This window comes from Pimephales promelas, chromosome 6, assembly GCF_988280905.1.
Source record: "Pimephales promelas chromosome 6, fPimPro1.hap1.1, whole genome shotgun sequence".
Lineage (NCBI taxonomy): Eukaryota > Metazoa > Chordata > Actinopteri > Cypriniformes > Leuciscidae > Pimephales > Pimephales promelas.
In genome coordinates this window covers 7,302,155-7,315,905 of record NC_142774.1, presented here as the reverse complement: position 1 = coordinate 7,315,905, position 13,751 = coordinate 7,302,155, and the positions used below count along the sequence as shown (strand labels likewise).

The window sequence follows — 13,751 nt, the reverse complement described above, 5'->3', positions numbered from 1 at the left end:
GATGTAATATTTACATATGGAAGACGAATTTTTAAGAGTGTTTGCTCATCTGGAATTACGTCTATAGGACGTTTCATGTCAGATGTCAAATAGACGTTTAGAAGATGTCTTTAAGATGTAATGATTTAGAATGCATGTTAAACTTACATCTTCTAAACGTCTATTTGACATCTGACAGGAAACGTCCTATAGACGTATTGCATATGAGCAAACACTCTTGGACGTTTCTGTCAGATGTCAAACAGATGTTTAGAAGATGTCTTTAAGACGTAATGATTTAGAATGGATGTTAAACTGACATCTTAGAAATGTCTATTAGTGTTAGTAAACAGCAGATGCTTTCCAGATGAAGTGATAGCACAAGTCTATTTGATGTGATTTTTACATCTGGAAGACGTATTTTTAAGAGTGTTTGCTCATCTGCAATACATACTATAGGACGTTTCCTGTCAGATGTCAAATAGACGTCTTTAAGATGTAATGATTTAGAATGCATGTTAAACTTACATCATCTAAACGTCTATTTGACATCTGACAGGAAACGTCCTATAGACGTATTGCAGATGAGCAAACACTCTTAAAAATACGTCTTCCAGATGTAAACATCACATCAAATAGACTTGTGCTATCTGGGCCCAGATAGCACACGCACATCACGGAGACGTCAATTTGATGTGCGTGTTTACATCTGGGAGGCGTATTTTTTTAGTGTTTGCTCATCTCCTATATGTCTATAGGATGTTTCTGTCAAACAGATGTTTAGAAGAAATCTTTAAGATGTAATTATTTAGAATGGATGTTAAACTGACATGTTAGAGATGTCTATTAGATGTTAGTAAACAGATGCTTTCCAGATGAAGTGATCTTTAACAGACTACATCTTGCTATAATTTCAGTTTGTGAAACTAAAATATGGATGTGCCAGGTTTCGTTTTATTAGGCTACCTTATGTGTTACTGATTACGGTTGTATCGCCCGTGTAGGTGTGTGAAACAACCTCCCCACCCCCCAGTTAACCGCTTTCTGAGCAACTCAAATGAAGGAGGCAGGACTATCAGGTGGCATTTGCATATGTAAGCAAGTGCTTATCCACCACTCCGGGCACAAAACAATGGGGAAGTCGTTGAAGAAACCGTCTTCTCCAGCAAAAGAAAAAGAAAAAAACACTTAAAAAAACGGTCATTTGTCGCGTTGTTCCGAACGCAGAGCCTCGTATATCTCGCATCATTTGCGTGACTGTGCTTTAATGCTGACGATCTGTCGGTGACCAGGTGACAGACATGGGGCTCTGCTCTTTAACACATCAGATCGATGCCTTAAACATCCTTCATGAACTGCGAGCTCACGCCACAGCCAGTAATGCAGATGGCGAAGGCCAGTGTTCAGGTGCTTTGTCGGCCGGTAAAGTCGCGGTTCGCCCGGGCGATGTGATGAAGGAGCCCCGCAGGATGAAGACCATCGCGGAGAGAGCTCGAGAGAGCTGCCTCACACGACTGCTCGAGATACTGACACAGCTCATATCTGTCGAGGAAGACTTTATTAAAGAGGTTTCCTACGAGAAGAGTTTGCTCAAGCGTAAGGTAATATGTTTTTTTTTTTGTGTGTTTCTGCTGTAATCTATAGTGTACACAGTTGTTGTCAAATGATTAACGTTATGTCTGTATCTGGCAACCCGTGTTGGATTAGTCATTTATTTTGGTCTGATAGTACGCTATTAAACTATAACACAGTGGATTAAATTCATTCGAAGTTAATGAAAAATATTTTATTTCAAAAAGGCTTTATAAACGTAGGTTAGGTGTTTCCACACGTACTGACTATGCAGTGTTCTGGTTGAACTGTGATTAAATATAGGCCTATACACTCAATATTGGCATCTATGGTATCGTCCATAGAACCTCTCTACAAAAGCTTCTTTATAGAAAAAAGGTTGATTCAGATTATAAAAATGTCCACAACATCTTCTATACATCATCTCTGTGGAAATCCCCTTTTGGAGCCTTTATTTAGTATGAGTTAGTGTATAGCCTACTGTTTGTATGTGGATGCTAAACTCATGGCTTTACTTAAATGTGATTATATCTTGCCTCTTTTTCAAACTAACCATATTTTTTTTGGTCCTTTCTTTCAGGACAGTGTTGAGCTGAAGAACATATGCTTGAGAATGGCTATTGCAGAAGGTTATTGCTCTAATAGAGATTTGAGGGAACTTCGGGACTGTCTTCGACATATTGTCGGGAACCTGCTCGCATGTGTGCGAGATGAAAACAATCTCTCGTCCGCCGTGACCACTCGCAGACTGAGGGAGCTATCTAACTCCTTCCCTGATATCTGAAGATCGAGAGATTTGTGATTTCTAAGGAACTACCTCCGGCTCGCAAACAAGAACACACTACCTTCTCTTAGAAAAGAAACAAGCCAAGAACTATCCGTGAATCATCAATAAATGTGAAATCCGATTCTGATTGAAGGTGTTGATCTTCACAAGAAGTGTTTTGCGATGAAAGCTGTATATATCTCCAGCTTTTTGAGAGTTGTCTGCATATTTAGTGTTTTGCGTCAGTCAGTACTCAAGCCTAAGGATGACAGAACAACATTCTCTCAACGCATGCCAGTATCATGAGTCTGTACTTTGCTGACTGTACAGGTAAATCAAGTCTAATAGCTGCTAGTGCTGCTGAATCCACTCTCAACTCGGCGGATGGGATGGCTGTCACACCTCGGGATGGTCTGTTGTGGCTGCCTTTGTCATCTGCTTAAAAAAAAGAGTTAAGGAGTGTTTTGGGTGGGGGAGGGGAGTGTATAAAATGCATGTTGTGTTTGTGTATTTGTGAAATTAAAGGATTATGACATTACAGTGTAATTATGTTCCAAATAAAATCATTTTCAGTGTTACAACTCACCTTGTCAGTCTTAAGTATTTAATTATGAATTCCAGGAATGCTTTTGTTTGTTTGTTTGATCATTCCAATTCAATCAGAATCACTTTTAGCCAAAGCCTTACTACCACCCAGTATGCTGTTGGTCTACTTCGTGCTGTCAAAACAGCGCCAACCCACTGAGACATGGACTCTACAAGACCTCCAAAGGTGTTCTGTGGGATTTGGCACCAAGACGTTAGTAGATCAAACCAGTCCTGTTGGTTGCGAAGTGAAGCCGATGAACTTGTTGGTCCAGCACGTTGGTCCATGCTCAATTGTAGAGATCTGGGGAATTTGGAGTCCAGGGCAACACCTTGAACTCTTCATCATGTTCCTCAAAGCATTCCCGAACAATATGTGCAGTGTGGCCGGGTGCGTTATCCTGCTGAAAGAGGGGACTTCCACCAGGGAACACCATTGTCATGAAGGGGTATACCTGGTCTGCAACAATGTTTAGATAGGTGGCCCATGACCTGGAGTTTCCCAACAGAACACTGCCCAACATTGCTTGTCGTCGTCCATCCTGGTGCTGTCACTTTCCCAGGTAAAAAGCACACACATTTCCTCTCATCAACATATTTGAAATTTTGCGTGACTTGCCACAGTAGACTGTTTGCCTCGGACCAGACAGGATAGCCTTTGTTGTCCTCGTGCATTGATCAGTTTTGGCTCCCAATGCCCTGTAGTCAGTTTGTGGTATGTCCCTCCTCAGAAGACCACTGTTGGTAAATTCTCACCACTGCTGACCTGAAACAACACAGGCCTTGCTGTTATAGAGAGACTCTGACCTAGTCGCCTTGCCCTTGCCGTAACAATTTGGCCCTTGTCAAAGTCCCTTAGATTTCCCCTGCATCCAAACATGTTGATTATGAGAACTGATTTACCATCTAATCTTCCAAAACCTTAATATTTGGCTTTGGTAAGAGATGATCAACGATACTCGCTTCACCTGTGAGTATATAATGTTTTGGCTCATCTGTGTATCATTTTGCTGTGTGACTCAATTAGAGGAATTTAAACATGTATTGAATCATCTCTTGTCACTAGATGGTGCACAAAACCAGCTTTATACTAATTTAAAGGAGTATTTCACTTAAAAAAAAAAAAAATTGCTGATAATTTACTCACCCCCATGTCATGCAAGATGTCCACGTCTTTCTTTCTTCAGTCGAAAAGAAATTAAGGTTTTTGATGAAAACATTCCAGGATTTTTCTCCATATAATGCACTTTACTGGTAACCAAACGGTTCAAGGTCCAAAAGACAGTTTCAGCGCAAACTGCAAACTGTTCAAAGGGCTTTAAACGATTCCAGACGATGAATAAGGGTCTTATCAAGCGAAACGATCGCTCATTAAAATAAAATAACAAAGTTATGTTTTATAAGCTCAAATGGTCGCCTTGCTCTGTTCTGTGATGAGCGTTCGTGACTCACCTGTTCGAACTCGTTCATCAAAATGAACGAATCTTTTTTCATGTCATTTGATTCATTCAACGAACGAAATGAACAAATTGACTCGGAAAAAGTTTCGTTCATTTTGATGGACGAGTTCGATTCTTGGATGACTTGGGGGTGAGTAAATTATCAGCAAACGTTTTTTTAAAAAAGTGAACTAATCCTTTAAGCTGCCTTGAGCCGTATGTCTGAAGATATTCGATTTTTACTAAACTTATTAATTATTTTACACTTATAATGTAGGCCTATATACGCAATCAAATAATAAAATATCAAATCAAGAGGGAATTACTTCACAGAATTAAGCCAAATGATGTAAAATAGCCTACTGTTAAAGAAAACATCTATTTGATAATGTTATGTTATGTAGTGTACGCCTACATTTAAAAAGGACAAGCTAGTGAATGTATTAAAGCTGTAGAACAGTTTGTTTTTCTCAACCAGGGGTCCTCAGGAAAGCGCGGACGCCTCAGGATGACTTAAAAGTATATTTATTAATACATTATTATTATATGTAAATAAACTAGCGTAAATTAAACCTAAACTAAAACTAATGTAAACTGGAATGTGTATATATTATAATTTAGTCCCAAAGTTTCTAGGTAGGAATTTGATGATGAATATTTTGTGAGATTGTCAATATCAAGTGTGATCAATAGAGGGCGCCATTCACTCGTGTTATGTGTTTTGTGGTTTCAGAGAATACGACGCAAATTCAAAGTCTCTCAGATTTGGGAATTCATTATTAGAGGGAATCATCTGTTCTACATCTGAAATTGTGCGTGGAGCTGTAAAGATTGTCCTGGTGAGTAATGACAGCATTCTAGATTTAGTACCATCCAACAGAGGAACTAACTGAATTAAAAACAGCCGAGTCAGTTAAAACAGGCAAACCTCTCATTTTACTTTGTGTAATATCCTTAAGTTTTGGAACCCCATTGAAGACCGTTTTCTACTAAAGATCTTCTCATCTGATTAGAAAAAAAATGTAAATGGGTTTCTATATACAGAACCCAATATATTGGGTTCTTAACTCAATTTTAAAGAACCCTATAGGAGAAATGTCTTTAATTATTGCATGATATTTTCATGTTTAACAAGTTAGTGATAAAGTATGTTTACAAGCTGCTTAATCATTTTTTTAAGAAATAAATGAAAACCCATGATGTGAACCATTTTAATCAGAAGTGTTTCTAAATACACAGCCTATAGTTCCAAGTTCAAAGTCAAAAGTTATTTTTTTTTTCTCCCTCAAACATCATTCTGAGGAGAAAACTTTTCTTTTGTGCCCTGTCTGAGGCTGGTCTCTCATGACGTTGTTGTTTGCTGTTATTTAGCATCCACATCCACAAGACCGATTGAACTCGGCAACCCCAGGCTCATGGAGGTCTGAGTTGAACCACTGTGGGCTCCTGACAGGCCAATAAGAAGCCAACGCTGTGGCTGGGACTATAGACAGTTGGATAGCTGGGCTATTATGTCACTTCCTGGGACATGGCAGAGCAGACCCAGACAGATGAGTAAAAGGATGAGTGTTGTGTGAGAGGAAGATCAGAGGAGAATGCCAGGCGCTGTTGGGGGTCCGTAACTGCCCGTCTTTGTCTCTCTTTCGCCAAAACACTGTCTTTTTAGACATTTTCGACACTCAATTCTAATGACTTTCTTGTGTTACATGTCTCTCAAGCTTCTCCTACATTTTTCCCCTCGTCCTTGTCCCTCTTGTGTTTTTCTCATATAGATGAGACTGGGGCTAGTTGACAAACTTTAATAACAATAAACTATTTCTGTTTAGGTATGGCTAGAAAATACTTAAAATTAAAAATACTGAACATTTCTACCATTATTGACCACAAAATAAGACACCGCTAAGTTTCCCCAATGTAAAGCTTATAGGTTTTTCTGATTTAAAAAAATATATAGTCTAACCTCAGCAAAAAAGTAATGATGCAAAACATTGGAGTCAGTGTTTGACAGTAAATAATTTTATTTTTGACCTTTATATTCATCAAAGAATCCTGAAAATATGTATCACTGTGTCAATAAAAATAGTAACTGTTTTTTAACGTTGAGAATAATAATAAGTGTTTCTTAAACAGCAAATCAGCAAATTATGATTTCTGAAGGATCATGTGACACTGAAGACTGGAGTAATGATGCAGAATATTCAGCTTTACCATGACAGGAATAAATTATATTATAAAATAGAAATAAAATATAAAACAGTTATTTTAAATTGTAATAATATGTGTAGGCTATATATTTTTACTGTATTCTTGGTCAGATAAATGTGAGCATAAGTGACTTCTTTCAAAAACTTTTCAGCATGTGTTTCCAAATCTTGGCTAAATATATAAATAAAAAATATATTGAACATTTCTACATTTATTGGGCATAGAATTAAGAAATGTGCAAAGCTGCTTGCCATGAAATATATATAGCATATTACAGGTTTTTCAAAATAATGTGACCAATTTATGAAACATCAACCATGTAAAAAGTAGAATTCAAAAATATTGCATCATTACAGAAATGAAATTTGACTTTTCTTTAAAATATACTTTATTATGTTCAGAAGCAACTATGACAAAACTATGATATTAGAATTGTATTATTTGAGTTCACAAATTATTCATAATTTATAAATGCTCCAAATTTACAAGAGTTTTTTAAAGCATACACCGTACATTTTGTTTGAAAAATTCAGTTGAATACATAACATGAAAAAGTTTGTACAACTAACGACCCTAAGTTGAGAAAACTCAAAAATGTCCTGCAGCTGGTTGCCTTAAACTTAAGTTTTCTCAACTTTTTTTTATGTATGATTTTATCTTTAAATCGGCTTTAAAGGCTATTGAGATACAGTCATTGGGCAACATCAACATGCCTTCGGTCTCCCATAACATCATACTCTTTATCTACACTTAATTTTTTCTCTCATGTTCCTCTGTTTTTGCATGGACATGATGTGTATGTTCGTGTGGGGTCACGCCGTTCCCTCTTTCTATTCATCTCTCCCCTCTTTCTTTTCCCTGATGAGGCCAGATGAGGACTCTGGGTGGTTGTGAGAGCAGTGGGGCTCGCTGGAAGTGTGTGTGTGTGAGAGAGAAATCTCATCCTGGGAGTGGGTGGTGGGTGATGACCCCTTACTCTCCATCTCTGTCTGTGTGTGTGGTGGGTTCGGCCCCTAGACGACTATCTCCGGGGCTCAATCTCACGCTGAATAGAACCTGTGTTTCACTGCGGGGCTTTCCCGCACGCTTCAGTCTCAATGTATGATTCATTATCCAATCAGAGGGAGGGTGACGCATCCGTGAGTGATCTTATCGAACCCTGGTGCCCACGCTCAGCCTTCCAGATGCTCCCTCTACTAAAGGCACCATATTAATGGAGTTATTTTTAGTTCTGAAAACCGTAAAAATAGACTCAGAAGGGTGTGGTGGGACCTCTCACGATCACGGCCTGTAGCTGAAATGGGCTTGAAGGAAGTCACGAGAATCTTCGTGACTTGTGTGTTGTAATGTTTTTGCAGTGAATTTCATTTTTTTTAGAAATGAAAAAGGGAAAGTTCACTTTGAAATTAATTTTTGATAAGTTTTAGCTTACCTCAAGGGCATCCAAGACGTAGGTGTCTTTGTTTCTGCAGTACTTTCATTTTATATATTTTTAGGTCAAACCGTTCTTGTCTGTCAGTCATATAATGGAGGTCTATGGTCACCACCTCAAAGAGCATGCACAGAGAAGTCCAAATTAAACATGATTTAATGACTCGTAAACGTGAGTACACATTGATGGCCCAAGACACGAAACGAGCGGTTTGTGTGAGAAAACGAACAGTATTTATATCGTTTTTACCTTTTTACAGTCAGTCTCTTGGGAACTGTGAAGAATAAACACGTTTCAATGGTTCCTTGAAAGAACCCTCTTGCTGTGAAGAATCATGTTTTTATTCATATTTTTATTTATATTATTCATAACTGTTTCAGCGAACAGTTTTTCCACAAATAAACTATTTAATCATGTTAAACCAAGTTATACTTTTAAAAATAAAAGTGTTTTATTTTCACAGTGAAGAACCATTTCTGGTTTCATAAAGAACCTTAAAAGAACCACGTTTTTCTTTGTGTGAAAAACGTTTTTTTCACTATAAAGAACCAATTGTGCCGTGGAAAGGTTCCATGGATGTTAGAGATTCTTCATGAAACAATCAATGCCAATAGAGAACCTTAATTTTTAAGACTGCATTGTATTCTCTCTTAGAAGGAAAAGTTCTATATAGAACCTTAAAAGGTTCTAAAGCGCTACGTATTTGGAACCCCTAAAATGCAATCCATGTGAATGATCACAAAAAATTCAAGATACGTGGGTTAAAAAATGTAATTAATCAATATTAGACGAAGAGTGTCATTTCAGTTTTTATCCTCCAAAATCAGTATGATTAAAAAGTTACAACAGTTTAATAAACAATAGTTTAATTATGTTGCAGAATAATGTAATGAACGAATAATCGCCTTTAAAGAACCTTTGTGAACCTTCTTTCTTCTCATTATAGAAACATTTTTAGCATTAAATGTCCTTTGGAGTTGAGTAAAGAACCCTATGCTACATATATAGAAACCTAAGAAAAAAATAATCAGACAAATATTTTCATCCAATTTATGTGAAGATTATCAGTGACCCTCGAACCAATTTTGTAATTGAAATAGCTAACCCTTGATTTAAACTCATTATGGCTAGAGTTGGCTGGTTACATTATAGGCTCTTCAGATCTATACATTTGTTTCTTGGTTCTTTAAGTATCTCCTTTGACGTCAGAGCTTTTCTTGTTGTTTTAGACTAGCTATCAATACTTGCATTGTGGATTGAAGTGTTTCCTTGAACCCAAAGCACATTCATTCCTCTGTGAAAGTTATGAGATAGTTCAGTTCCCTATACGTTATAGACTCATTTCCCATCAGAATGGCCTCTGACTCTTTTGTGAGTAAGTAGGTCATTACGAGAAAACAGGAAGCTGATGGCCACTATTGTGCTTGGACTCGAGGAGGGCCATCAAAACACTTCTGTAAATGTTTTATTTACAGATTTTGTGGCTACAGTGATTTCTTTGGGTTTTTTAAGAACAATTAAAAATGACTAAATTCTGAGTTTTCAACTAGTTCAGGAACATATTTAGGCCTATAAAATACACTGTAAAAATGAATGCGCTTTATCTAATCAAAAAAATGGTGGCGATATTATTCATTCAATTTTACACATTAGAATTGAGTAATAATTATTAAATTAATTCCTTAAAAGTTAAGCATTTAAAATGAATAAAACTTTAAAAATAAAAATAAACATTCATTTAAGTCACCATTTTTTTGTTTTAGGTTTGTTTTAAAATGACGGTTTTCTCCTTCAGTGATTCTGCTTGTTAACATCAGGTGTCTTCAATGTTGGCAATATAAAATAAAGAGTTCTTAATTAATCTTTGACGCCTGTCTGTTAGTGAGATATTTTTGTTTGAATTTTTTTGTGTAAACTTTACTCATTTTAAATGGTTTATTTTTATAAACAATTATAACTCAATTTTAATTAGTTCAATTTAATTAATAATATTGTTTGTAATCTGTTGCAACAATTTTATTGATTAGAAAAAGCGCATTCATTTTTACAGTGTACGAACTAAATTAAATATAACTTTAATTGTCATGTCATTTCTAGCTATTGACTAATCCTTAACGTTCTAAATAATGCTTTTATAATGTATGATGATGATATTGTTAAATTATTCTAAAATATCCTGAGGGTTCCTGTATTATCTGTCTGGTTAAAAGCCACTTTTTGAAATTCAAACTAATTTTTATTTTTGGGCTTAATAGCTTTTGGGTGTTCTTTTTCCAATTGGGATTAGGGTCTAAACTGCTCTCCGAGTTATTTGCCCCAAACTTGACTCCGTCTGTGAGGGTTGTACATTAACAACAGTGTGTCTTGTCTGTGTGTGATTGGTTTCATATTTGCATTATAAAAGAACGACACAGTCATAGTCGCACAATGCGTGAGTCAATCGTAGGGAAGAACCCTTTTCTTTGCTTGAGAATATGATGTAATCCATGTCATCATGGCAATGGTTGCCATGACATCACCTTGGGAAGGTGAATTTGGGGTATCAAATCAAACTTTCAATCAGTTTCAATCACATTAAAGTTCACTTTTCACTTTTTTTTTCACTTTTAAAAACACTTTTGGCGATAATTTACTCACCCCTATATGTCATCCAAGATGTCCATGTCTTTCTTTCTTCAGTCGAAAAGGAATTAAGGTTTTTGATGAAAACATTCCAGGATTTTCTCCATATAATGGACTTCAATGGGTACCAAACAGTTCAAGGTCCAAAAGACAGTTTCAGTGCAAACTGCAAACTGTTCAAAGGGCTTTACACGGTTCCAGACGATGAATAAGGGTCTTATCAAGCGAAACAATCGCTCATTTCAAAAATAAATAACAAAGTTTAAGTTTTATAAGCTCAAATGCTCGCCTTGCTCTGTTCTGTGATGCGCGTTCGTGACTCTCCTGTTCGAACATCAAAATGAACAAATCTTTTTTCAAGTCATTTGGTTCATTCAACGAACAAAATGAACGAATTGACTCGGAAAAAGATTTGTTCTAAACGAGTTCGAACAGGAGAGTCACACAGAACAGTGCAATGTTGTTATTTTTTAAAATGAGTGATCGTTTCGCTTGATAAGACCCTTATTCATCGTCTGGAATCGTTTAAAGCCCTTTGAACAGTTTGAGAGTGTCTTTTGGACTGTTTGGTTCCCATTGAAGTCCATTATATGGAGAAAAATCCTGGAATGTTTTCATCAAAAACCTTAATTTATTTTTTGACTGAAGAAAGAAAGACATGGACATCTTGGATGACATGGGGATGAGTAAATTATCAGCAAAAGTTTTTTTTAAAGTGAACTACTCCTTTAACCTTTCTCAGAATCTCTTTATTTCTTATTGTTCATGTGTCTTACGTTTAATTGAGCCTTCACAACATCACGAAACCTCATTCTGGTTACAAGATGCATCATTGTCTGACTAATCTGACCACAATCCTGAGGTCGTGACTGAAAACTCTTGTTTTGAACCACAGAATCACTAAAATTGATCTCGGCACCTGTGAAGGGCTTGAAAAATTGAAAGAAATGTGTGTTTTGTTTGCGTAATCCCTAAATGACGATGTCGGACCTGTAACATCTCCTACCTCTTGTCATCAGTGCTTTGTCCAAGTCGGAGTCTGATAAATACTCAGTTTCAGCGATACGAGGCCTGTAGGAACACCCGTCCTACAAATGTCAAGTTTATCGTATGCCGTTCAAAGTTCTGCTTTTACAACCGTGACTTATTTTTCCACCTCTCCCGACCATTGCCGTGTAAAGAAAGCAAATCGGGTTACAGCAATCCTCTTTTTGGATTATTTTCTTAGGGTTTGGGTGTTATAACTCAAATCACTCCCAGCCTCTCTCTCTCTCTCTCACACACACACAGGCTCAACAAACGTTAGAGGATAATTTATCTCACAGTTTATATTGCGTACACACCAGCGTTCAGGTGTCTGCTCTGAAATAAAGCCTTGGTGTCAGAAATCATTCCGGATGGGATTCTAACACACTCCATGTATGTGCAGTGCTGTGTTCACTTAACCTCATGCTAGAGCATTTAACTGAAGGCTTATGAACACTCAACATTGCCCCTTGCCCCTCTTTCTGACACAATTGGACCGGCTGAAGGTGTCTCCTGGGAGACATTAGTCAGTGAAAAAGCAAATACTCCATTTTGAAACCATGTTTTCAATTTGGAGGCACATGGTTTGAATTAGGGTCATGCTTACTGAGGTGGGTGAGTGGGAGGGTTAGCCTCGGGACAGAGGTGAGCGAGAGCTTCCTATACACCCACAGAAAACCACACCCACTTCTACACTTTAACTATCCGCTTTGTTTCAGCTTTTAGGGACTTTTGGATTCAAGGTGGTTACGGTTTTTGATTTTAATTTAATAGTGCAGCTAACAAATTAAATTAAATTAAGTTCTGTCACCATTTTCTCACCCTCGTGTCGTTCCAAACCTGTATGACTTATTTTCTTCTTCAGAAAAGACAAAAGAAGTTACTTTAAAAAATGTTTTGTCAGTGAAAAAAGCCAATGAAATGTAGAACGACAAGGGAAATACTGACTCAATGTTCATTTTGGGGGTGAACTATCCCTTTAAACTCTTGTGTAAAAATCTGAAGTAAAAGAAACATGTAAACTATTTTATTAGGGCTGTTAAACGATTAATCGCGATTAATCGCATCCAAAATAAAAGTTTGTTTACATAATATATGTGTGTGTAGTGTGTATAATTATTTTGTATATATAAATAAAAACACATGCATGGATATATCTAAGAAATATTTACATGTATATACTTATACATTTGTTGAAAAGAAAACAATTCCAGGATTTTCTCCATAATGGACTTCATTGGGAACCAAACGGTTCAAGGTCCAAATGAGAGTTTCAGTGCAGCTTCAAAGGGCTTTAAACGACACCAGACGATGAATAAGGGTCTTATCCAGGACCCTTGGAGTCATATTTGTTAATTTTGATGAACGAGTTTGAACAGGAGAGTCACGAACGCTCATCATCAGAACAGAGCAAGGCATTTGCTTTTTCTAAGCATTTGAGCTTATAAAACTTAAACTTTTTTATTTATTTTTGAAATGACCATCGTTTCGCTTGATAAGACCCTTATTCATCGTCTGGAGTTGTTTAAAGCCTTTTGAAGCTGCACCGAAACTCTCATTTGGACCTTGAACCGTTTGGTTCCCAATGAAGTCCATATGAAGAAAATCCTGAAATGTTTTCATCAAAAACCTTAATTTCTTTTCGACTGAAGAAAGAAAGACATGGACATCTTGGATGACATAGGGGTGAGTAAATTATCTGCAAAAGTGTTTTTAAAAGTGAACTCCTTTAACTATAAAAGCCATATAGCTACCGTTCCAAAGTTGAAATGCAATTTATATTCAAAGATATAATTGAATAAAAATTACAAACAATAATTTCCAGTGCATAATGTTATATCATTAAACAGTTGCTGTAATGGTTGCTAAGCCACCCCATGTTGATGTTGTAGCCTAGTTTGTAAATCCAAACCTCTTTGCTTTTCCATGAAGATTTTCATTGCTTTTTGGCCTAAATGTAGGCCTAATTTCTTTTTTTTTAACCCTAGTGCTACTCGTTTGGAAAAGTTTTCTGACTCTGAAAATAGGCATGATGGGTAAAATAGCCTGGAATTCTTGGATTACATCATCCTTATATGATGTCATCATCATTGGGTGACTTTGGCACGTTACCGAACGGGTGAAG

At 36.8% G+C, this 13,751-nt stretch overlaps 1 protein-coding gene across 1 annotated transcript; it reads left to right on the top strand.

The window, feature by feature from the left end:
• Positions 1 to 1,031: 1,031 nt before the first annotated feature.
• Positions 1,032 to 2,898, top strand: dleu7 (deleted in lymphocytic leukemia 7). Its single transcript, XM_039687892.2, has 2 exons — positions 1,032 to 1,580; positions 2,132 to 2,898. The coding sequence occupies exons 1-2, from the start codon at positions 1,281 to 1,283 to the stop codon at positions 2,333 to 2,335; spliced, it is 504 nt and encodes a 167-aa protein (XP_039543826.2). The 5' UTR covers positions 1,032 to 1,280; the 3' UTR covers positions 2,336 to 2,898.
• The last annotated feature ends 10,853 nt before the right edge of the window (positions 2,899 to 13,751 follow it).